Source organism: Orycteropus afer, unplaced genomic scaffold (assembly GCF_000298275.1).
Source record: "Orycteropus afer afer isolate SDZICR_OR568_19922 unplaced genomic scaffold, OryAfe1.0 scaffold00318, whole genome shotgun sequence".
Classification (NCBI taxonomy): Eukaryota; Metazoa; Chordata; class Mammalia; order Tubulidentata; family Orycteropodidae; genus Orycteropus; species Orycteropus afer.
The window spans coordinates 3,882,870-3,909,521 of record NW_006921905.1 but is presented as its reverse complement, the minus strand read 5'-3'; the positions used below and the strand labels follow the sequence as shown (position 1 = coordinate 3,909,521).

Here is a 26,652-nt window from a genome sequence, read left to right as displayed (position 1 = left end):
ACCTAAATCCCATCACAGAGTCGATTGCCAGTCATTGTAGGGAATGACTACTACCAGCTGCCCAGCCAAGTTGATACCTGACCTTAACTACCACACCACCCCAAACAGGCATGGATAATGGGATTTACGAAACACCACAGAATGGAGGACAATGGCTAGAAGGGCCACATCAAGCAATTCACTGCACAAGCATTTCAGAGACAGAGTATCTCCCTTACAGCACTTTTCCATTCATTTTAAAAAACACAGGCTTTATCTTAAGAAAAATGAGTATCACAGATGCCAGGGAAACTCTCCCTGATCAATCTCGGAATGCCCACGTAAGTCTAAAAGAAGAATGTCATACAGATAAGTGCTATATAATCTAATAATTAAAGCAGAGTGATGATGTTGAAGTCATGGTATTCATTTATGTATTTATGAGGAAGGTTTCTATAGAATTTCTTTATATGAATGCAGTGGAATGGATTGCATGGTATTGCCCTTCTAACCATGGTCTTTGTGACTCCCACCAGGTGACTGGGTGGGACTCTGCAAAAGTGCAGTGCTTGTGGCCCACCAAAGGGATTAAAAATTTACTAATAATATAAATAAGGCATATGGCACCCTTGTGGGTGATGGGACCATGCAAAGGTGTGTGGAACCCTAAGATGGAGACTGGTCAGTTTTGTCAAGCTGCTAAGCTTAAAGTGAGCCATCGCAGAGGTGGAAAGAGGGGATCTCACTACCATCAAGAAAGAAGAGCCAGGAGTGGAGTGCATCCTTTAGACCTGAGATCCCTGCAGTGAACCTCCTCAACCCAGGAGGCAGAGAGAACGCTGTAACACTTTGCTGACATGGTGAGATATGGTGAGAAGCAGCAGCAGAACCAAGAGACGGGCAGGAGACCAGGCAGGACACAATTCACTAGGCTTCTGGACTCCATAGTGAAAAAGCTGAGCACCGTTGGGCAGAAGGCTTGCTGGCAGAATGAAGTGCCTCTCTGCACTTGGTGGAACAAATTTTGCCAACCCACAGAGCCAGAGCTGAGCACTTTCAGGATGAAACTTACCGGTGGAGTGAGTGCCTCTGTTGTTGTTGTTGTTATGTGCCATCGAGTCAGCCCTGACTCATAGCGACTCCTCCTTGGGTTTCCGAGGCAGTATCACTACGGAAGTAGGATTGCCCAACCTTCCTTCCGAGCAGTGGCTGGTCAGTTTGAACCACCAGCCTTCTGGTTAGCCTTAGTCACTATGCTACCAGAGCTCCCGTGAGTGCCTCTAGGCACTTATCAAAAAGCCAAAAACCAAACCCACTGTCATTAAGTAGATTCCAACTCATAGCAACCCCCACTGGGTTTACAAGGTGGTAAATCTTTATGGAAGTGGATTGCCCCATCTTCCTTCCAGAGACACTTATCAGCAGAGCTAAAAGAGCTCTCTAACATTTGCCAGGACAGGGCAGAGGCCATGAGGCCAAAGGCCAAAAAGCTGAGGGTCAGAGAGAGGCATGCCTGCAGACACTGGTGAAAAGAGGCTATCCTGATCAAAGAACTGTATGCTGAGTGTTCCTGATTCTGAACTGTAACCTGTTCCTTTCCTAATAAACCCTGCAATTGTGAGTATGGTCTGTGAGTTGTGTGCGGCCATTGCAATGAATTATCAAACACAGCGGAGAAATAGAGACTTCCATAGGACTCATGGTTGGTGTGAGATATGGTAAGAAAGTTGGAAGGTATTGGCATGTCTGACTTCTGCCTCATATAGCAAGCAGCCTTGGGCTGTTGATGTTGATCTTGATCCTCCTCTCCCCTTGTTAGAGGAAGTCAGATATCTCCCCCGCAACATTTTTTACAGTGACAAAAAAAAATCTGTCATTGAAAATATACCTAGAATTGAGATTTTTAAAACTTTCCTACTGATATTAGACAATTTTATAATCACGTGATCAGGGATTATGTTTGTAATGATATAACGTAGTATATTCTAATGAGCCATGAGAAAACAAATTAAGGGGCATTAAGAAGAGAAATTAAAGTTTTAATATGTCTTAAGAGTTAAAAATAAAGGTTTATTATTATTATTATTATTTTTAGTTTACATATTATAAGATAGTCCCTGGGTGGTGCAAAAGGACTGCCTGTTAATCACACGGTTGTCAGTTTGAATTCACCCAGAGGTGCCTCAAAGAAAGGCCTAGGATCTATTTCTGAAAAAAACAGGCTCTGATAGATAACCCTATGGAGCACAGTTTCTACTCTGACACCTAGGGGTCTCTGTGAGTTGGAATCAATTCCACAGCAAATGATTTTGTTTTGTTTTTCTTAGGAATGAATAATCAATGTAATAATAGAAATAGATTTTTGTAATGGAATTAATTAGCAAAGCATAAGTATTTTAAAAGAGTTAATTATTCATAACCTATATGGAAAATGAGGTCAATACCAAGATCAGCAATATTTCTGCAGTCAGTAAGAAAATACCTAATTTTATCATAATTTCAATCAACTCAAACTAAAAACTTGCTTCCCTTAAATCTTCTGATTTTCCTTAGATGGTATTTTGAAAAATCAAACCAGGACACTTTTAAGAGTCAACATGGTAGTTAAAATGCAATCATTGTTTTTATTATGAGGTGGAATTCTTGCCTTCCATACAGGAGACCCAGGTTCAATCCCTGGCCAGTGCAACTCACGTGCAGTCACCACCCATCCATCAATGGAGGTTTGCTTATTGATATGATGCTGAAGAGGTTCCAGTGGAGTGTCCAGACTAAGATGGCCTAGGAAGAAAGGCTTGGTGATCTACTTTCAAAATCACCCACTGAAAACCCTATGGAACACAGTTCTACTCTGATACACATGGAGTCAACAAGAGTCAGAGTCTCCTCCATGGCAACTGGTTTTATTTTCCATGATGATACATCTCTATCCTGCTAATTTGGCCTGGATTTTTATTTATTCTGATGCTAGTGAAAAAATATGGTGTTCCAAAGACTGATTTTGAAAATATCTTAATCAAAGGTATTGTCCTACTATAGTAAGTAGTACATGGTTTTACTGTGACAATCATCAAATAGTATCTTAACTGCCTTTCACCTACTAAAGTGCTTAATGGCAAGGTTCTTTTTTGAGTCCCTAGGATCTGGTAGCATAATGGCTAAGGCACTTGATTGCTAACCAGAAGGCTGGCAGTTCAAACCCACCAGCCACTCTTCAGAAGGAAGATGGGGCAATCTACTTCCGTAGTGATACTGCCTCAGAAACCCAGGGAGGGGTCGCTATGAGTCGGGTCTGACTTGATGGCACATAACAACAACAACAGGATCTACCTAATATTGGGTACATGTTGTTGTTGTTGTTAGGTGCCATCAAGTTGGTCCCAACTCATAGTGACCCTGTGTACAACAGAATGAAACACTGCTCAGTCCTGCACCATATTCACAATTGTTGCTATGTTTGAGCTCATTGTTGCAACCACTGGGTCAATCCATCTCATTGAAGTCTTCATCTTTTTCACCGAACATCTACTTTACCAAGCATGACATCTTTCTCCAGGGACTGTTGTTGTTGTTAGTTAGGTACCATCAAGTTGGCTCTGACTTACAGCGACCCCATGTACAAAAGAACGAAACACTGATCATGTGCCATTCTCGCAATCCCTGCTATACCAGGGCCCATCGTTGCAGCCACCCTGTCAATCCATTTTGTTGAGGTTCTCCAGGGACTAGGCCCTCCTAACAACATGTCCAAAGTACCTGAGGCAAAGTCTCACCATCTAAGAAGTATTCTGACTGTACTTCTTCCAAGACAGATTTGTTTGTTCTTCTGGCAATTCATAGTATATTTAATATTCTTCATCAACAGCAACAATAATTCAAATACATTAATTCTTCTTCAGTCTTCTTAATTCATTGTCTAGCACTCAAACACATATGAACAAAAATCAAAACCAAACTCACTGCCACTGAGTCAATTCTGACTCATAGAGACCCCACTGTGTTTCCCAGGCTGTAAATTTTTCTGGAAGTAGATTGCCGCATCTTTCTTCTGCAGAGTAGCTGGTGAGTATGAACCATTGATCTGCTGGTTAGCGGCCAAATGCCTTATTCACTGTGCCACCAGAGCTCCTTCATATGAGGGTATTGAAATTGCCATGGTTTGGGTTAGGTGCACCTTCATCTTCAAAGTGACATCTTTGCATTTTAACACTTTAAAGAGGACTTTTGCAGCAGATTTGCCCAATGTAATGCTTCCTCTGATTTCTTGACTGCTGTTTCCATAGGCATTGATTATGAATTCAAGAAAATTGAAATCTTTGACAACTTCAATATTTTCTGTGCTTATCATGATGTTTCTTATTGGTTCAGTTGTGAGGATTTTTCTTTTCTTTATGTTGAAGTGTAATCCATACTGAAGGCTGTAGTCTTTGAGCTTCATCACTAAGTGCTTCAAGTCTTCTTCACTTCCAACAAGCAAGATTGTGTCACCTGCATGCTTCAGTTTTTAATGAATCTTCCTCCAATCCTGATGCTGCCTTCTTTTTCATGTAGTTCAGCTTCTGCTTCATATTGTCCAGCTTCTTGGATTATTTGCTCACAATAGATTGAATGAGTAAAGTGAAAGGATATAAGACTGATGCACATGTTTCCTAGTTTTAAACCACACAGTATCCCCTTGTTCTGTTAGAATGACTGCCTCAAATGCATAATAAACATTTTTCAGAGGGAAGGAGAAGAGAGAAAAAAGAAGGAAGGAAGGAAAGAAAGAAAAAAGGGATTAAGGCAGGGAGGCATGAAGGAAGAGCAGGAAGAAGTTCACCTATATAATGAAACCCCAAACCAAACCCACTGACATCAAGTTGATTCTGATTTATAGTAAGAGTAGAATTGCCCCACTGGGTTCCCAAGGCAAATCTTTACAGAAGCAGACTGTCTCATCTTTCTCCCTCAGAGCAACTGGTAGGTTCAAACCACCAATCTTTTAGTTAGCAGGCAAATAAATCTCTTAACCACTGTGCCACTAGAGCTTCTAAAGCTGTTGTTGTTAGGTGCTGCCAAGTCATCTCTGACGCATAGATACAAAACACTCATAGAATGAAACACTGACCAATCCTGTGTCAGCCTCACAATCCTTGCTATATTTGAGACCATCGTTGCAGCCACTGTGTCAATCCACCTTTTTGAGGGTCTTCCCCTTTTTCGCTGATGCTCCATTTTACTAAGAATGATATCCTTCTCCAGGGAATGGTCCCTGTATGACCAAAATGGTCCCTACATGACCAAGGTAGCTGAAATGAAGTCTGGCCATTCTCGCTTCTGGCTGCACTTCTTCCAGGAATGATTTGTTCGTTCTTCTGGCAGTCCATGGTACTTTTGTATTCTTCACCAACACCATAACTCAAAAGCATCAACTTTTCTTTGGTCTTACTTATCCACTGTCCAGCTCTCATGTGCATATGAGGCAATTGAAAATACCATGACTTGGGTTAGGCACAACTTAGTATTCAAGGAGACATCTCTGCTCTTCAGCACTTTAAAGAGGTCTATTGCAGCACATTTGCCCAGTGAAATACATCGTCCGATGTCATGACTGCTGCTTCTATTAGTGGTGATTGTGGAACCAAGCAATATGAAATCTTTGACAACTTCAATCTTTTCTCCATTTATTGTGATGCTGCTTACTGGTCCAGTTGTGAAGATTTTCATTTTCTTTATGTTGAGGTATAATCCATACTGCAGACTATAGTCTTTAATCTTCATCAATAAGTGCTTCAAGTTATCTTCACTATCAGCAAGCAAGGTTGTGTCATCTGCATATCACAGGTTGTTAATGACTCTTCCTCCAATCTTAATGCCATGTGCTTCTTCATATTCCTGTAGCTAGTAAATTTCTGATTTCCTATCATTTAATTCTGCTTATGGAATGGAAGAAATGATGAAGTAAAAGGGCTGAAAGCTATCAAAGGGTGGCTTGAGAAGACACAGCAAAGTATCATAATGAAATGTGCAAAGACCTAGAGTTAGAAAGCCAAAAGGAAGAACATGCTCAGCATTTCTTATGCTGAAGAAACTGAAGAAAAAATTCAAACCTCAAGTTGCAATATTGAAGGATTCTATGGGCAAAATGGTGGTGTAGTGGATAAGGCATTTGGCTGCTAATCAGAAGATCAGTGGTTCAAATCTGATAGAAAACCAATGGAGATTTTTCAACAAATGGATGCAATGCTGGAAGCACTCACTTTCCTATCCCAAGAAATTTGGAAGAAAGCTACCTCTCCAACTGACTGGAAGAAATCCATTCCAAAGAGATGATGTAGCAGAAGGAGTAAATTATCAATCAAGATTTTTAATATCATATGTGTGGTAGTTAAGTTTGTGTGTCAACTTCTGGGCCTAGTTGAGTAGCTGGGCAGCTGGATGCAGTTATTCCCCATGGTAAGACTGGTAATTAACTCTATGGTGAAATCTACTGGAGCAGCTGAGTAGCTGCTTTAGGGATGTGTATATAAGAAGCAACTTTGAGGAAGGTCTCCAGCTTATGGCACACTTGAACCCAGAGTATGTAGCCAAGTTGTTGATCAACAGCCTGCCATGCCCTGCTGATCTTGGAATTGCTTTTGGACTTGAATTAGTGGCCTGCCATGTTGTTTGGTAACACTAGGACTCTTCTTTTTGACTTGTCATCCTCAGAAGCCAGCAACTGTCTGAGTGAACAGAAGCTTCCAGCTTCAGTGGGCCAGGAGCAGGAGGCAGAGCTGAAGTCCAATGTTGAGGGGCTTTCACCCAGTCCCTAGAGTCTGGCACTTTGAACTTGGACTTAAAGCCTCTAAAACTGTAAGAGAATAAATTCCTGTTTGTTAAAGCCATCCTATTTGTGGTATTTCTGTTAGAGCAGCACTAGATAACCAAAACAATGTGCAAGTAAAATTTTGCTGAAGATAATTAAAAAACCATTGCAGCAGTACATCAACAGAGAGCTGCCGGAAATTCAAGCCAGATTCAGAAAATTATGGGGAAGGAGGGATGTCATTACTCATGTCAGATAAGTCTTGGCTGAAAGCAGAGAATACCAGAAAGATGTTTATGTGTGTTTTATTGACTATGAAAAGGTATTAGATTGTGTGGATCATAACAAGTTATGGATAGCACTGTGAAAAATGGAAATTCCAGAACTTGTGCTCATGAGTTACTAAGAGGCAGTGTTTCTAAGAGAACAAGGGGATACTGTGTGGTATCAGAAAACGTGTGTTAGAGTTGGATCCTTCCACCACACTTATTCAATCTATATTGTTGTGCCCAGGTTATGAAGGAGATGCTTGGAGAGGAATATGCTAACACACGACAATGCAAATGCAATAGGAAAGTTTATTAGCTAACTTAAGTTAGGGTCTTTGCTCTTACCAGGTCAGTGGCTTAAGCAAAAGACCCCGTGCCCCGGTATTCTCACAAATTTATGGAACAATATGGGGAGGGGCAGCACCAGGGCAAGAGGGTACAGATGATTGGTTGTTGCTAAGGGATTTAGGGCAGTGATCTAAGATGTTGGGGGACGTAAAGAAACCCCCCCGGCTCCAAAGTTCACTTAGGAAAATATTATCTAGGGAGGATGCGGCTCAGGTATGTGGGAGACTTTCAGGAGTCGAGCAAATCTCCGATAAGTGCTGAATCCGGATGGCTTTTGTGACGCGTGCTGAGTTCGGAGGAAGTTCCTTGATACCTGCTGAGACTGGAGGGCAGATAAAGGCCCTAAAGAGTCCAAAAGTTCTGTTAGTAATGCTGACACTAAAAGGTTTCTGGTTAAAGATTTTCCTGGAGGCTACTAGAGCTCTCAGACTCACAATATGCTGAGCAAATAATCCAAGGAGCTGAATTATATGAAGTAAAAAGTGACATCAAGATTGGAGGAAGATTCATTAACAACCTGTGACATGCAGATGACACAGTTTGCTTCCTGAAAGTGAAGAAGACTTAAAGCACTTAATGAAGAAGATCAAAGACTAGTGACTTCAGTATGTGTTAAACCTGAACATAAAGAAAGCAAAAATCCTCACAACTGGATCAATAAGCAACAACATGATAAAGACAGGAAATATTGACATTGTCAAGGATTTAATTTACTTGGATCTACAATCAACACCTACGGAAGCAGCAGTCAAGATATCAAATGAATAGTGGGAATGAAGGGCTGTCACTCAAATTCAAACATTTTTTACAATTCTAGGAAAGAAAGATTAAACTTTCTCTTTAAAAATACACACTTTCTTTCATTACAAAAGATATTCCTGCCACACAGCTCTAGAATATAAAATTTAGAAAGAAGATTTCGAGAAAAACACCTCACCTTTTAACTAGAGTTGTAAATTCTTTGGTCCTAAATGCTGTTTGAGCAGCCTTCCACAAATTCTTCTCTAGGGTAACACCAAATTCAAGCAAACCCACTGCCATTGAGGCAATTCCAACTCATAGAGACCCTATTAGACAGAATAGAAACTGCTCCATAGAGTTTCCACCGCTGTGGCATAGTGCCTAAGGCATTTGACTGCTAACCAGAAGGCTGGGCAACAGATTGTACAATCTACTTCTGTAGAGATGCTGCCTTGGAAACCCAAGCAGGGGATCGCTATGAGTCAGATCGCACTGGACAGCAGTGAGAGAGAGTCAACCTTTATAGAGGGAGTTCTGATGCTGTAGTGGGTAAAGCTTTTGGCTGTTTGCCGAAAGGTTATAGGTTTGAACCCACCAGACATACAACACCAAAAAACAAACTCACTGTGGTGGAGTCAGCATTTCTTATGTTGAAGCAACTGAAGAAAAAATTCAAACCTCAAGTTGCAATATTGAAGGATTCTATGGACAAAATATGGTGGTGTAGTGGATAAGGCATTTGGCTGCTAACCAGAAGATCAGTGACTCATAGTGACCCCTCCTGGCATTTCCAAGGCACTATCACTAAGGAGGGAGCTCTGGTAGCATAGTGGCTAAGGCACTTGACTGCTCACCAGAAGGCTGGCGGTTCAAACCCACCAGCCACTCCTGGGAAGGAAGATGAGGCAATCTATTTCCGTAGTGATACTGCCTCGGAAACCCAAGGAGGGGTCGCTATGAGTCAGGTCTGACTCCATGGCACATAACAACAACAACAACATCACTAAGGAAGTAGATTGCTCACTCTTTCTTCAGAGGAGTGGCTGGTGGGTTTGAACCGCCAGCCTTCTAGGTTTTGAAATGCCTTAGGCACTACACCACCAGAGCACCTAACACAGTAGGACACAAAAGTGAGACAGTTAACTTCCTTAAATATTTACAGCCTTGGAAACTCTATAAAGAGCTCTGGTGGTAGTGCCTAAGGCATTTCACTGCTAACCAGCAGGTTGGTGGTTCAAACCCGCCAGCTGCTCCACGGATGGAAGATGAAAATCTATTTCTGTACCTCCTTGAAAAGCAAATCTGGATCGCTATGAGTCAGAATCGACTCCATGGCAGTTGGTGTTTAATCTTTATGAGGAGAAGACTGCCACATCTTTCTCCCGCATAATGCTGATAGGTTCCAACTGCTAATCTTTTTTGGTTAACAGTGGAGAGCTTAACCACTGCACTAACTACTGCACAATCAGGATTCCTTCTAAGGTAACAAAACCCAAAGTAGATTGCCCCATCTTCCTATCGCGGGAGCAGCTGGTGGGATTGAACCACCACCCTTCTGACTAGTAGGCAAATGTCTTAGGCAGTGCACCACCAGAGTTCCTGTCTAAGGCCTTTAGAACACAACTAGCTAGAGCACAAATTCTAGAATCTGGCCAATTTGAATTTTATTCCAACTCATGCACAGTAATAAAGGGCAATGTACTTTTAGTGTCTTTGAGCCTGACGCCTTATCTGTAAAGGTGTGTGAGTAAAGCGATCTCAACACCCGCGGGCCGCGGTTATTTTCGTAGGGCAGAAAAACCACAGCCAGGTTATCTCAGTGGTAAGGGGTGGGTGGAGGGCAGCTCATTCCCTGAGGGCTTTTTCTTTCTTTAAGGCATTTGACTGCTAACCAGAAGGTTGGAGGTTCAAACTCACCAGCTAATCCGTGGAAGGAAGACTAGGCAATCAATCTACTTCCATAAAGATTTACTGCTTCAGAAACCCAAAGGGGGGTCGCTATGAGTAGGAATCCACTGGGTGGCAGTGAGTTTGTTTTTGTTTTTAGTCCTCAAAAACCAACATTGCCTTCAACTCCTTCCAAGGGTTACTAGGGAAATTCTGCCCCCTTCTCCTTCGGAGGTAGGGAACCCGGGACTTGTATTTTCTTAAGAGATCTTCCAAGGTTTCACCCGCAGGGGTGAAGGTGAACTAGCTAGGTGGTGGAACCGGTCCCTTTAAGAACCTCCTCCTTTCGTTCTTCTCCCGCCCACTTCAAGACCAAAGGCGGAACCGGAAATCGTGGGAGATGCGCCGGTTCCCAGTATGGCGGCCGCCTGTGCCGCTACCTCTGCAGCGGCAGAGACTTTAGCGGCCCGGCTTCTGGGTGTGCTGTGGTTCGTGTCAGTCACCACTGGACGTTTGGGGGCTGCTGCCACCGCCCCTGCCGTCGCCGGGGGCGAGGAGACGCTCAAGTGCGAGAATCTCAAAGTGGGACAATATCCTCTGTGAAGAACTCCCCATAGAGTGAGGACTGTGGGGGAGGTAGACTTGGGGTCACGAGTGGGTCGCAAACTTCAACAAGGGCTAGGACTTCACAGAAAAAACGATGACCTCTGGCCTGTGAAGACCGATGACCCTTGAAGGTGTAAAATGATAAGGTGGTCAGAGGGGCAGAAGCCATTCTGTGTGATTTCTTCGGGATTTTACTCATTAGCACTTCCTTTTTTGATTTTTTCCGGCGGGCCTATTTTGCAACAAATACTTGTAAGTGTGCCAGGCTCTTTTCCAGGCACTGCTAATACAGAGATTACTAAGATCTCGGCTTTACCCTAGAAAAGTATGCCGACAAAGTTATTAGTAGCGATACGACCAGTATTGTGTCGCCTGGTCATCAATACTTTCACATATGTTATCGCGTGTAATATCAAACTCCATGAGTTGCCGGACTTCCAGGGGGTGAATTCCTGCATCATTTTGTAGCTTGAACAAATTGCTTGTACGCTGTTTTCTTATAGGGAAGAATGGAGAAACTAATGGTACCAACTTAAGGGCTGTTAGGATGTTAATGAGTTAGTACAGGTAAAGCACTTAGAACAGTACCAGCACACAGAACAGGCTAAGTGTGTCAGCTGTTTATTTACAAATAGGAAACTGGAAGCGGAAGTGGTTAAGTGAGTCAGCCCATTGTCACAGTTCTGAAAAAGGTACCAATAATATTCAATGGCAGTACATTCGAATTAAAATAGCTATTTTTGTTCAGTAGCTAGAACAGAAAACTGATTCTGCAAAAGAAAAACCTAACAGAAACCTGCGATTTAAGAAGTGTTCTGTGGAGAATTTCTTAAGAAAGCTATCAGTATTTTTATGTGTATGGAAGAAAACTCAACTGCCATCGAGTTGTTTTGGATTCATAGCGACCCCATTGGGTTTCTGAGGATGTAAATCTTTACAGAAGTAGATCGCCCAGTCTTCCTTCTGAGGAGCAGCTGGTGGATTTGCACTGCTGACTGTCCTGTTAGCAGTCAAGTGCCTTATCTGTTACTTGATATTTTACAATAGAATAGCTCTAGCTTGTTGAACACCATTATGCTTGCAGTTTGAGAATCACTGACCTATTAGTTGAGTGTTTTTCGTGGCCAAAAATGCCAGGGTGATTTTAAAAAACGAATTGGGGAGTATGGAAACCAACCCTATTACTGTCCAATCTGTAGCGACCCTATAGAATATGGTAGAACTGCCCCATAAAGTTTCCAAGGCTGTAATTGTTACAGGAGCAGAAGGCAGCAAAGCAGCTGGTGGGTTTAAACTGCTCACAGTTTAGCAGCTGATCACTTAACCAGTGCGTCCCCAGGACTTCTCTAAGTTAATACACTTTTCCTAGAATAAGTTAAAGCTCAGATGTTAAGCGACACTAAAGGTGTTTTTTGGGTTGTGCTTCTTGACTTGCACAAACTAGCAGCCTGTCTTTACATGTAAATATAAACATGAGTACATAATATGAGGGATTTAAGATAAGATCATGTTTTGTATGTTTGTTGGAATGTAGTTCATATTTCCTTAACTTTTCTTACGTATATTTGTAAAGATCCACAAATAAATGATGCCACTCAAGAACCAGTTAACTGTACAAACTACACAGCTCATGGTAAGACTCCAGAAACATCTTTCAAAATAATATTAAAAACATAAACTATTTCATATATAAATATATGATCAGTAAAATTAATAAGTATTTTTTCCTCAGTTATAAATTATTACCTAGTTTTCCTTAATGAATTAAATATGGAGAACTGACTAGGGGTTGTCACTAATTTGAAAAAGAATCTTAATTATATGAATTGTGAAGTTTGTTTTTTTGTTCTTTTTTAACCTTTGGAATTAGTCTGTATAATTGTTTTGATGACCTTTTATTTACTAAGCTATGTGATGCGAAGTGCTTCTTTAGTTAGATTTTTAATAATTCAAGGACAGTAATAGTGCCTAAGGCATTTGACTGCTAACCAGAAGGCTGGCGGTTCAACCCCACCAGCCACTCCTTGGAAGGAAGGTTGGGCAATCTACTTCCATAGTAATACTGCCTCGGAAACCCAAGGAGTGGTCACTATGAGTTGGATCCAACTCAGTGGCAGTGAGTTTGGTTTGCATTGTATTAGTTTAATAAGCTGCAGTGAGAAACTATGTCTCTCCTACTGTGTTCTTGTAGAATAAACTTGGGTACATCCTAAATGTGAAAATAATACAAAGATTTTAAGTATACGTCAGTATTTTCTTGTGGGTGTGTTTTCATAATAACAGCTTATTGATTTGAAGGAATTTTTTTTAAGTGTAAAATGTGTATAATACCAGGTAAAAAGTGATAATTTGTCCTCTGTTTAGACTTTTCTTCTAAAGTGGTGTATGTTGCTAGAGGTGGGAGTTGAGGAGTAGATACAGGATGGAGCTGATTGGTATTGTTATTTGCCACGATTCCTAATGATAGCAGTCAAATAGTATTTTTCTTTCTACATTACAGTTTAATGACATTGATTATATTCTTGAGTTGTGCAACTAAATAGTATTAGTTTGAGAAAGAAATAACCATTGACTATATTATTGTTTTACATAATGGGCAGGAATGAGCCTATATTGCGTTTCCTTTATCTGTCAGTAAAAGCTGTTTTTAAAGAGATTCGTAATGTAAATGAATTAAATTATCTTTGTAACAAAAAACTGTAAAGGATGTCTTATATGTGACATATATTCAAATAATTGATTTCTTGATAATGAATTTGTACCTATTTTAAAAAGCAGATCCACTTTTTTCTTTATATATTTTGATACACTGTCAGCCTAATTCTAGTCAGTGGAAATATTTGAAAGTAAATTGTTAAAATTTTGTAATTTAGACTTTTTGCCATGGACATAAAATAATGAATTTTTCCATGCAAACAATAAGTTTATATATATATGATTTATGTAATAGATTTTACATAATATGTATACATCTGTGGAGCTCTGTTGGCATAGTGGTTAAAGTATTCAGCTGCTAACCAAAAGGTTGGGGCTTCAAATCCACCACCCACTTCACAGGAGAACCTGAGACAGTCAGTTTCTGTAAAGATTTACAGCCTTGGAAACCCTATAGGGCAGTTCACAGGGTTGCTATGAGTCAGCATTGACTAGATGGCAGTGGGGATTTTTGGGGGAATCTATATTTTATATGTATTAAGCTTAATTAAAATACCTGCAAGGAATCTCCCCTTTTTTAGTTAATTAATAAATATGCTTTGATTTGCCTGTTGTACAGTTCAAAGTCTTTTATATCTTGATTTCATGCTCAGAAAACAGGGAATAGAATTGACAGAAATAAAGAAGAATCACCTGTCAAATGGAAATCTATGAATACGATTGTGCCTCAGGTATCTAACCTCAAAGTAGGGGGCAGGAGGTAACTATCTCAAAAAAATAATTTCTTAGCCTGCAGGGTTCTTAGCAGTTAAGGAGATTTTAAATGAGATGGCACAATTAAGAATAGTTTATGCCCCAAAAGAATAATTTCTGCTTGAGAGAAGGGCTCTGCCTTCCAGTTAGATAGCTGTTTTGTGTAAAATAAATCCGAATCTACTTAAGGATAGCTGAGAAATAAGTTTCTGTACATGCACAAAATAAGTGATCAAGTGCAAAGGGCTTGGACGTATTTGGGTATCAGTGAGGGTCAATCTAGATAAGTATTCCTAGATTGGCAGAGAGCTACAAGAAAATAAAAGGAAAGCTTTCCATAAGAGGGAAAGTATGTTTATTTATTTGGAGAGAATAAATAAATTCCTACAAATGTAAATATGTGCCTGATTGAATTTGGGAGCATACGTAAAATTTATAGATTAATAAATAAATGACTTTAAAAATAAACTATTTTAAATCATCCTGTTTTTTTTTTTTTTTTTAAGTTTCTGAGACAAATGTGAGTCATAGGGTGCATGTGGATGTACAATTTATTTACTGCACAACAGTGCCCAATCAAGGGTTGGAATGGGTTCCACCATCCCAACGTAAAACCTATGAGGCTATGTCCCTCTGGAGGTGGTACCTTTTCTAATTTCCTCTTTTAAAACATACAAAGACTAGTTAGGTGACCTTGGTGAGTCAGTTCTAAGTCCTGATCAGGGAAGGACATCAAAATGACTCTTGAAAAATTCTGGTCCTAACATAGAATAATTAATGGAAAATATTTGAGTTGTGAAAAATGTGAGCTATATAAGCTTCAACCAAAATTATTTCTCCTTTATTTTGTCACTGATTACATGAAAGACTATAGCAGAATCCTGAAATTAAGTTTAATTTTCTTGAAGTATCCTTTTTTAGTAGGAAGGAATGGAGATAATTTTTTGAAAGAGAAGGAAATGTAGGGGGTAGAGTGGCAGAGAATGGGCACAAAAGGCACAGGGATTTCAACTAAGACACACGTCATTGAAAATTTCCAGTTCAGCCAATGTCGGTACACATATACATTATTTATTTAGAAATTATGATATGTCACGCTTCTGATAGATGTATGGATGAGATATAAAAGAAGACTCCTGCCATCAAAGTGTTCCTTCTAAATAATATAAACATAAATAGGCAAAAGTGTTTTCAATTTTTATATCAATGCAATCCCATAGCATTTAGACTCCATCCACAGAAAATTTTGCTGTGATCTTTTGGCAAAACGTCTTTTATTTTTTAAAAGCTTTTTATTATTGAAGTATAATGTATACAGAAAAGTATATAAAAGTATAACTAATGAATTTTTACAAACTAAACATACTTAAAGAAATAATATTATCATCATGCCATAAACCAGCTACTGTGAAGTCAGTTCCAACTCATGGTGACCCTGTCTGTGTCAGAGTAGAACTGTTCTCATTGGGTTTTCAGTAGCAGATTCTGTAGAAGTTGATTCCCAGTCCTTTCTTCCAAGACGCGTTTGGGTGGACTTGAACCTCCAACCTTTTATTTGGCATGTTAGCCATTTGTACCACCCAGAGATTCCAACATGTCGGAAGTGCTATTCATCTTTTCCTCACTAACCTGCTCCACTATTCAGTTTTAAACTTCAGTAAATTTAATATTGATACCCATACTGATACACCATGAGGGCTGGTGACATAGTGCCTAAGACATTTGACTGCTAACCAGAAGGCTGGCAGTTCAAACCCATCAGCCACTCTTCAGAAGGAAGATCAGGCAATCTACTTCCGTAGTGATACTGCCTCGGAAGCCCAAGGAGGGGTTGTTATGAGTTGGATCTGACTCTATGGCAATGAGGTCGTCCCCCCCCACACACACATACTTTATGGTATAATCTAGTTTTCTCAAATGATCCAAATAATGTACTTCATAGTACTTTCCCTTAGTACAGGATGCTAAGAAGCCCTGAGGGCACAGTGGTTAAACATTTGGCTGCTAACTAAAAGGTTGGCAGTTCAAACCTATCAGCTTTGCTGGGAGACAGATGTGGCAACCTGTTTCTGTAAAGATAAATGGCCTTGGATCCTATGGGGCAGTTTTACTCTGTCCTAGAAGATTGCTGTGAATTGGAATTGACTTGACAATAGTGGCTTTATAGGATTTTAGGATCAGGTTTTGTCTTTAGTCTTTAAACTTGAACATTTCTACAGCTTTCTCTAGCTCTGAAAACTACAACTACTCGCCCTCCTTTATTTTAGTAGAATGTTCCTTATTTGGGATTGTGTAATATTTTCTTATGCTTCGATTTAAGTTAGTAGGTTTGGTGGCACTGTGGTTAAAGCATTGAGCTGCTAAACCAAAAAGTTGGTTTGAACCCACAGGCAGCTCTGCAGGAGAAAGATGAGGCAGTATGCTTCCATAAAGATTTACGGCCTTGGAAACCCTATGGGGCAGTTCTGTTCTGTCTTACAGGGTCATTAAGTGTTGGAATTGACTCAGTGACAAAGGGTAATGTAAGTGTGGTGGTGTTCATAGGAGCTGTCCAGTTGGCTCTGACTCAGTGTACAACAGAACAGAACACTACTTAGTCCTGTGCCATCCTCACAGTCCTTGCTATGTTTGACCCCATTGTTGCAGCCACTGTGTCAGTCCGTCTTGTTGAGGGTCCTCCCCCTTTTCACTGACCCTCTACCAAGTGTGATATCCTTCTCCAGGAATGGCCTCTTCTGACAACATGACCAAAGTGGGTCTGGCCATTCTCACTTCCAAGGAGCATTCTGGCTGCACATCTTTCAGGACAGATTTGTTTGTTCTGGCAATTCATGGTATTTTCAGTATTCTTTGCCTACACCACAATTGAAAGGCATCAACTCTTCTTTGGTCTTTGTTATTCATTGTCCAATATCATCTGCATTTTACAGTTTATGAAATGAGATTCTGAGAGTAATTTGTCCAAATGAATGTAGTACTTAACCCAGGCTAACTCCTGAAACCCAAGTTTGTTCTTTTCTAAGGTCCTGCTCTTTAAGAGTTCTGCAGTGATCAGTTCACAAATTGGAGTTCAGACAAATCTGATCACTCTCAGTGCTGCTTTTATTTTATTACTTGACCATGTTATCTCTCTATAGATTTGGAGTGGCAGTTCATTCTTTACTCTGAAGTACATAATTTTCATCCCTTAAAATAAGTAGCTCATGCTTCTCAAATTTCTCAAGAATATTTGTAGCAATATGTTTTCCCCTTCACTCTGGTAATTCTTTCCTCCTATCTATTGTATCTTTCCTGTGGTTCTACACCTGCAGCATTGGGCATTTGTCTCGCCTTATCTGTTTCATATTGAACAGATTACGAGAAGGTGTGTGGTTGGGGAAGCCGAGAACAGACGTCTTTGGTTGCTATTCACTGGCCTAGGCCCATTGTACTCCTGGGTGAGTACAGCCAATTATGCAGCTCCTGCCCATATTTTATCAGGTAGGAGGCCACCCAGAGTACAGCATCTCCAACCACCACCCCACAGGCCTTCTCTTCCACATGGGCCCTCAACGCCAGTGACCAGTGTTCACTAGTAGTGAGTTGTTTCAACTCTGTTCACTGGCTCCCTCCTTGCTCTCTGGTCCCCTTGCCACTGAAAATCTCACCCATTTTCCTGCACTTTCCTCTTCTGGATCCTGTGTGTATTCTACTTACTTTGATTCTGTCCACATTTGTCCATGCTTTGTATCTAGCCCAGTGTGGATTCTATGAAATTGATTTCTTCTCTCCTGTGTATGATGCCCTCAGTGTCATCAGGCCTCAGCTTCTCTCTTCCTAGTTATTATTGTCACTCTCTTTCCTTTTCCAATAAGCCCCCTCAGTCTAATTCTTACTCTTTCATTTGATTCTCAGAATTCCAGGGTCATTATCTGTATCTGTTTCACTTGTTTTTTCCAGGTCTCTGTTATGGAGGGATTGGGCAGGTATGTCACCAGGCTGCCATTTTGTTTCTGCCCCTCCTCTCTGAGACCTTTTATTAAGTCTTGCTGTGTTTTCCATCTGAAAACTCTTAATTCTTTCTTTCTTTTTGTTTACTTGTTACCTCTTAAGTATAGGTGAGATGGCCTCTGATAATCTCTTAAAGGATCCAGGGAAAAATAACAGTTGAATTTGTGAGAAACTAAAATTAGATTCTAGGATGCATCTCTTGCATATGTCTGAAAATTATGTTTCAGCATCTCTAGGAGTGTTTGAAAGAGCTGTTGTGGCGCAATGGTTAAAGCACTCAGCCACCAACCAAAAGGTCAGTGGTTTGAACCCACCAGCCCCTCTATGGGAAAAAGATGAAGATGTCTGCTTCTGTAATGATTTTCAGCCTTAGAAACCCTATGGGACGGTTCTAATCTGTCTTATGGTATCTCTGTAAGTTAGAATTGACTCTGGCAGTGGGTTTGCTTTATTTTGGTTAGAATGTGTTTGGTTGTATCTACAGAGTTATGAATTTCAAGAGAAATTGTACAGAATGAACTCTGACCTAGTGTTTCTCTTTGCCTCTCCACCACCTTTCTCTACTTGCTTTTTTTTTTTTTGGTCTGCGCTGGTGACAGTAGTGTGAAGTTCTGGTTCTGTCTCTTAAAAGAGATTGAACACCTCTACTGGTAGCAGCAGTGTGATGTTCTGGATAAATTACTGTCTGAGAAGTTTTTGAGTTTGTGGAATTTTGAGCTCTTAAGTCACAGAGACACAAGGACAGAGGGCACAGGACAACTAGTAAAATCTGGTAGGATAGTTACCAGCCGCAAAAGGTGGTTAAAGACTCCTGTGTCACGATGAGCAGGTTCTGAGGATGAGCCAGAAGCTCTAGATTACCCGCTGGCCACAAGACAATACCCTTAGGCATACATAGCTTAAGCAGAGAACAGTGTCCAAAACCCACAGTGTTCCCTGTCAGGATTTTACTGAGTCTAAGAGTCCTAAACTTTGAATACATTCTAACCTTTTCTGCAAATGGATAATGGCGTATATGAAGGTAATGCAGAATTTCCTCGTGGGACTCCTGTTCAATATATAGACAAGCACTATGGTTCTGCTGCTTGCTTGTACTTACCTGCTTGGCATAGTCTCATTAAAGGACAATCTGGAAAAATAAATGTGGCCACTCTCGAGTGTTCACACAGTAAACCAGAACAGAAAGGCTCCTGAATTAAAAAGGAGCTCTGGTAGCATAGTGGCTAAAGCACTTGACTGCTAACCAGAAGGCTGGCGGTTCAAAGCCACCAGCCACTCCTCGGAAGGAAGGTTGGGCAATCCTACTTCCGTAGTGATACTGCCTCGGAAACCCAAGGAGGGGTCGCTATGAGTCGGGGCCGACTCGACGGCACACAACAACAACAACAACATAAGAAGCATTAAGAAAGCAGAATTGCTTTCCTGCAAGTTACTGTGTACAAGTTAACAAAATAGGAAGCTATAATGTAAAAGCCCTGCTTTTATCTGTGCCCTTTTCCTAGTATGGATGCTGAAGGAGCTCTGGTAGTGTAGTGCCTAAAGCACCAGACTGCTAACCAGAAGGCTGGTGATTCAAACCCACCAGCCACTCCTTGGAAGGAAGGTTGGGCAATCCACTCCCGTAGTGATACTGCCTCAAAAATCCAAGGCGGGGTCGCTAAGTGTCGGGTCCGACTCTATAGCACATAACAACAACAACAGTATATTTAGGTCTCTAGACAACAGCATAAAGTAAGATCAGAATGAAACCAGTGTTCACATGGCTGTCATGAAGGAATCTCAGAAGATCAACTTCTTGGTAGGAATTTTATTTTACCCTAGGAAACCACAGTTTCAACCTACTTCTTAACGTCCTTGATAAAGGAGCCTGAATTTTCTCCCACCAGAATGCTGGTTTGGGCTTTATACTTCAAGCTGAATATACTAGGACTAATTTAGGATCAGTGATCACACTGAGAAAATGAGTTCCCATTTGCATCTTTTCTTTCCCCTGAAAAACTTGTTTAATGTTTGTATTGTAAGGTATTTCAAGTAAAGCTTTTAAAACTTTTTCAATCTTCCTTAACCAGACATTTCTTTGACTTACTTGACTGATTTCTAAACCATTAATTTTCAAACTGTGGTACATGAGCCTTGGAGCAGATAGAAACTTTCTAAGAGGTAAACAGGTATAGATGTCCTTAAGGGAATTAATCTTTAGGTCCTTAATTTTCATACATGTACTCTTTCCAAAAATTGATCTCCTGAGAACAGTGTAAAGTTTCTGAATATTAAAGAAGAGCTTTTCATATATATTTTCAAATGGATGATGGTGACTGTCAAATTGCTATAACGTTTAAATTCCATTGAATATATGTAGTAAAATGCTATAATATTTTTTTAAACAATTTTTTTTTTTGATGGCAGTGGGTTTATTTATTTATTTATTTTACTGTGATTTGGGTGAAAGTTTACAGAGCAAATTCACTTTCCATACAGCAGTTCACTCACATGTATGGAGTCTCATGACATTGACTACAATTTACCCCAATGCAACAGCTCTCCTCCCACTTCCTCCTGATAGTTTCCACTTCCCTGTGTCCATCCCTCCATGCACTCCTGCCCCCTGGGCTGTCTCCCTGTGCATAAATATCCCTTCTTTCTCCCATGATTATTCTCTCCAAGGAGTGTATCTACCTCAGGTACATGTTCAACTCATATACCTGCCTTTGTTTGGCTAGAAGACACAGGTGTGGGTTCAGTTCCAGACCTGAAGGGGCATCAAGGGGCCATAGTCTCAGTGGTTCCACCAGGCTCTATCAGACCAGCAAACCTGGTCCCCCATTTTTTTCTTTTTCCCAAATGATTGAGTTTTGTTCCACATTGTTCTCCCTCTCTATCCAGGATCTCCTACGTAGATCCCCCTCCAAGGGGCTGACAGTGGTAGCTGGGCACCATGTAGTTCTTCTGATCTCATAGTCATATACACTGCAGATCAGATGGTTTTAAACAATTTTTTAATTGTGATTTGGGTGCAAATTTATAAAGCAGATTCATTTTATACTCAGCAGTTCATACACATCTTGTTTCACAGCAGTGATTACAGTGCTCACAGTGGAACAGCTCTCCTCCTCCCTCCTCCCTCCTCCCTCTAGTGCCATGACATTATAATTTTAATGATAATATTTACAGTATGCTGGAAATTACATTCTTTGCACTTATTAAAATCCATGATGAAAACTTTTGTTTATTTATTTATTTAGCATTCTATTGTGCTTTATGTGAAAGTTTATGTAGCAAATTAGTTTTCCCAATTAGTAGCTCACACACAAATTATTTCATAATATCGGTTGCAATCCCTATGATGTTTCAGCACTCTCTCTGTTTCTATTCATCTGGTTTCCCTTTCCTTCCCTGTCTTCTCATCTTCAGCTTTGGGCAAATGTTGCCCTTTTGGTCTCATATAGTTGATTGTTCTGAGGAACACATTCTTCATGTTGTTTGTCTTATAGCCCTATCTATTATTTGTCTGGAGTGACCTCTGGGATTGTTTTCAGTTTCAAGTTAGAAGGTTTTCTCAGGGCTTCCTCTAATCTCTTTTGACCAGTAAGTCTTTTTTTTTTTTTTTTACTTTTGAGTTCTGTTCTGCCTTTTTTTTTTAAAAAAAAAAAAAAAAACCCCACAAAAACCCATTATAACAGGGACCTTTTATGTTAGTCTTGGTCAGAATAGTCAGTAGTGGTGACTGGGCACTGTCTAGTTTTTCTGATCCCAGGTTAGAGAAGGCTGTGGTTCGTGTGGTCCATTAGTCCTTTGGACTAATTACTTCCTTGATTTTTCATTTTACTTTGTTCTCCTATGTGATGAAAACTTTTAGATGTCCACTTAAATGTACGAGAGAGAATATAGTTTTATAAAAAAATTTTTAAAGGGATGTGTGAATAAAAATGTTTGAAAGCCACTGATCTATAGCAAGGTTTCTCAGCCTTGCCACTTTGATATTTCGAACTGGATAAGTTTTTGTTGTTGCAGTGAGGCTGTCCTGTGCATTGTGGAATGTTTAGTATCCCTGGCCTCTGCTCCCTTAGATGCCAGTTGTACTCTGCAGTGGTTACAACCAAAAATGTCTCTTGTTGTTGTTATTTGCTGTCGAGTCAGCCCCGACTCATAGCGACCCCTCCTTGGGTTTCCGAGGCAGTATCACTACGGAAGTAGGATTGCCCAATCTTCCTTCTGAGGAGTGGCTGGTGTGTTTGAACCGCCAGCCTTCTGGTTAGCAGTCAGGTGCCTTAGCCACTATGCTACCAGAGCTCCAAACATTGGTAAAAGTTCCCTGGGGAGCATGATCACATCTAGTAGAACTACTAACCTAGAGCATATTGATCTTTCAGTCTGTAACATAGAGTATATGGTAGCACTTTAGATGTTTGCTAATAATCTTTGTTTTGAGTTGTCTTTAGTATTCACACCAAACCAAACCCATTGCTGTTGAGTTAATTCCAACTCATAGAGACCGTACAGGACAGTGAAGAACTGTCCATAGGGTTTCCAAGGCTGTAAATCTTTACAGAAGCAGATTGCCACAGCTTTCCACTGTGAAATGACCAATCTGTTCAAACCACCGACCTTCCAGTTAGCAGCCAAGAGGTTTAACCACTATGCTACCAGGGCTCCTATACGATATAATTATAATATACCTCTAATAAAAAGCATAATGTAACATGTTAGATTTTTAAGAGGAATAATCTAAAGGATATGGTAATAATTCATTAACAAAAGTAAATAAATGATCCCTGTATAAAGTCAGATGACCAAACAACTTCATACCAGTTGTCTGGTAACTCTTTGTAGACCTTACCATTAAGCCCTTGCTTTTACCCGGTGTCACTGTAAGAAATGGCCTTGTGGAGAATTTCTCTATAGTTTTGTAAAAATTCTTACTGAAATTATGAAATTGGAATTCTTATTTTCTATTATGTTTTACCTCTGCTATCTTGAAATAAACCACCTTGTACAATTGTTTAGAAGGGAATGGATTCTCTTTCTGTTATTCCACAATAGGTATGTAAAACTTTTTGCCTTAACTATCAGGAAACTCTGAGCTAAATTTGTTGCTCAATTACAATGTCTTCCTTTACCTTTAGCTCAATTTCCTAATATAATAAATTTCTTTACTCTCCCAATCCCTTTCATTTTATTGTATTTTTTTCTTGTTAAATATCTCAGTTTTATTGAATCTATACCTTTATTATACCTTCTAGTCTTAGAGATTTGAATATGATGGATGGATAAATTTTATAGGATGATGTAGTTGGAGCTGTAAGTAAGCTCAAGAGAAGGTTTTGGAAATCATTATAGAGTGTTTTATTGGTATCATTTTTTCAATGTACTACTTTGGCCTAGAAAAAGACAAAGAGGGTTAAACTAGATGAAAAATACCACTTGCCCCTCATATAAAACTCTGGATTCTTTATGTTTTTTTCTTAGCTGATTACATGAAGTTCTACTTGGATTTTCTCAAAAACAAAAACTGGAATTGTTGATGCTTAAAAAAGAGTTGAGCATTTGCTGAAACTCAACTAAAAATATTAGTATCTTTCAGTCTGATATGGTAAAAGAGGAAAGGGCACTGTCTTGGTCTGGGTTCTCTAGATAAGCAAAACCAATGAAGTGTATATAGATATATATACAGAGAGAAAGTTACTCAAAGGACATGGCTCACACCATTGTGAGGAAGTAGTTCGTGCATTTGTGGGGCCTGTTGTTGTTAGATGCCGTCGAGTCGTCTCCGACTCGTAGTGACCCTATGCACAGCAGAACGAAACACTGCACAGTCCCGTACCAGCTCCATGATCCCTGCTATCCTTGAACCCATCTCCACAGCCACTGTGTCAATCCATCTTCTTGAGGGCCTTCCCCTCTTTCATCGACCTGCCACCTTACCAGGCATGGCATCCTTCTCCAGGGAATGATCCCTTCTGACAACACGACCAAAGTAGGTGAGACGAAGTCTGGCCATTTTCACTTCCAAGGAGCATTCTGGCTGCACTTCCTCCAGGACAGATTTGTTAGTTCTTTTAGCAGAACATAGTACTTTCAGCATTCTTCGCCAGGACCACAACTCAAAAGCATCAGTTCTTCAGTCTTCCTTAATCATTGTCCGGGTCTCTCATGCATATGAGGTGATTGTAAATATCATGGCTTGTGTCAGGTGCACCTTAGTCCTCAAGGAGATACCTTTCCTTCTCAGCACTTGAAAGAGGTCCTTTGCAGCCAACTTGCCCAGTGCTATATGTTGTCTGATGTCCTGACTACTGCTTCTGTTGGTGTCAATTGTAGAACCAAGCAATGTGAAGTCTTTGACAACTTCAGTCTTTCTCCTTTTATCGTGATGCTGCTTATAGGTCCAGTTGTGAGGATTTTTGTTTTATTTATATTGAGATGTAATTCATACTGCAGACTGTATTCTTCAATTTTCATCAGTAAGTGCTTCAAGTCCTCACTTTCAGGTGCCTCGCTTTCAGCAAGCAAGATTGTGTCATCAGCGTTATCGCAGATTGTTGATGATTCTTTCCCCAGTCTTGATGCGGGTCCTGGCACATCCCAAATTTGAGGGTCAGGCAACAGGCTGAAGCCCTGTTTCACATGGTTACAGGGGCTCACGAACCAAAATCTGTAGGTCAAGCTGGAGGTCTCTGCTGGCTCATGGGGTTGCCAGGATTGGCAAAACCAAAATCTGCAGATCAGGTGACAGGGAGGAGACTCTTGCAGGTTTATGTCCCAAGAACTGGTGTTCAGGTGAGAAGAGTGCAGGGTTGAGAAAGAGAGTGAGCTTTGCCAGAACCTTCATTTATATACTGGAGGTTGACCACACCCCCAAGGAAACTCTCTTTTCATCTAATTGCCTGATCATATCAGGTCACAAAATGGAAGGTCATTTATATAATGTCTGCCAAACCAGAGTTTCAAATTGAGTGTCATAGCCTAGCTCAATTATTTTGGTTTTTTTTTTCAGTTGTAATTTGGGTGAATGTTTACAGAACAAATGTGTTTTCCATTCAACAGTTCATGCAAATTTTATTTTGTGACATTGATTACAATCCCCACAATATAACAGCTCTCTAATCACTTTCTTTCTGTAGTTACCTTTTCCCTGTGTCCTTTCTTATGCAGTTGTTACCTCTGAGCTGACACCCTGCACAAATACTGACATTCTGATCTCCCGTGGTTGATTGTTCTAAGGAGTGTACCTGCCTGGTACAATTGTTCACCTCATATGCCTGACTAATTTTTGGCTGGAAGTTAAACCATGGGAATGAGTTTAATGCCAGGCCTGAACGGTGATTAGGGGCAATAGTCTCAGGGGTTTTACCTGTCTCTATCAGACCAGTAGCCTTTTTTATGATTTTGAGTTTTGTTCCACATTTTTCTCCCACTCTATCTGTTGTTATTGGGGAGCTCTGGTAGCATAGTGCCTAAGGCACTAGACTGCTAACCAGAAGGCTGGTAGTTCAAACCCACCAGCCACTCCTCAGAAGGAAGATAGGGCAATCTACTTCCATAGTGATACTGCCTCGGAAACCCAAGGAGGGGTCGCTATGAATCAGATCTGACTCAATGGCACGTAACAACAACAACAACAACAACAATCTGTTGTTATTAGGTGCTGTTGAGTCAGCTCTGACTCATAGCAACCCCATATGCAACAGAATGAAACACTACCCGGTCATGTTTCATCCTCCTAATCCTTGCAATACCTGAGCCCATCATTGCAGCCACTGCGTCAGTCCATCTCATTGAGGGTCTTCTCCTTTTTTGCTGACCCTCCACATTGTCAAGCATGATATCCATTTTCAGGGAATAGTCCCTTCTGACAACATGACCAAAGTAGGTGAGACAAAGTCTGGCCATTCTTGCTTCCAAGGAACATTCCAGCTGCATTTCTTCCAGCACAGATTTGTTCGATCTTTTGGCAGTCCATGGTACTTTGAATATTCTTTACCAAAATCACAACTCAAAAGCATCAACTCTTCTTTGGTCTTCTTATTCATTGTCCAGCTTTCAGAAGAATATGAGGCAATTGAAAATACAGTGGCTTGGGTTAGGCACACCTTAGTCTTCACAGAGACATTTTTGCTCTTTAGCACTTTAAAGAGGTCTTTTGCAGCAGATTTGCCCAGCGCAATATGACATCTGACAAGACTGCTGCTTCCATCGGTGTTGATTGTGGAACCAAGTAAAATGAAATCTTTGACAACTTCAATCTTTTCTTTATTTATTGTGATGCTGCTTATTGGTCCAGTTGTGATGATTTTCATTTTCTTTATGTTGATGTGTAATCTATACTGCAGACGGTAATCTTTAATCATCATCAGTTAGTGCTTCAAGTCATCTTCACTTTCAGCAAGGAAAGTTGTGTTGTCTGCATATCACAGTTGTTAATGACTCTTCTTCCAATCCTGATGCTGTGTTCTTCATATAGTCTAGCTTCTCGGATTATTTGCGCAGCACACAGATTGAATGTTGCTATTGTTGTTATGTGCCGTCGAGTCAAACCTGACTCAATAGTGACCCCTCCTTGGGTTTCCGAGGCAGTATCACTACGGAAGTAGGATTGCCCAACCTTCCTTCCGAGGAGTGGCTGGTGGGTTTGAACCG

At 40.4% G+C, this 26,652-nt stretch overlaps 1 protein-coding gene across 1 annotated transcript in view; it reads left to right on the top strand.

The window, feature by feature from the left end:
• The first annotated feature begins 10,428 nt into the window (after positions 1-10,428).
• The window catches only part of TM2D1 (TM2 domain containing 1), a 54,591-nt gene continuing 38,367 nt past the window's right edge, over positions 10,429-26,652 (top strand). The window contains exons 1-2 of the mRNA XM_007951911.2: positions 10,429-10,601; positions 12,177-12,250. Of these exons, the coding sequence (XP_007950102.1) occupies positions 10,429-10,601; positions 12,177-12,250 (247 nt within the window). The remainder of the gene's footprint in view (positions 10,602-12,176; positions 12,251-26,652) is intronic.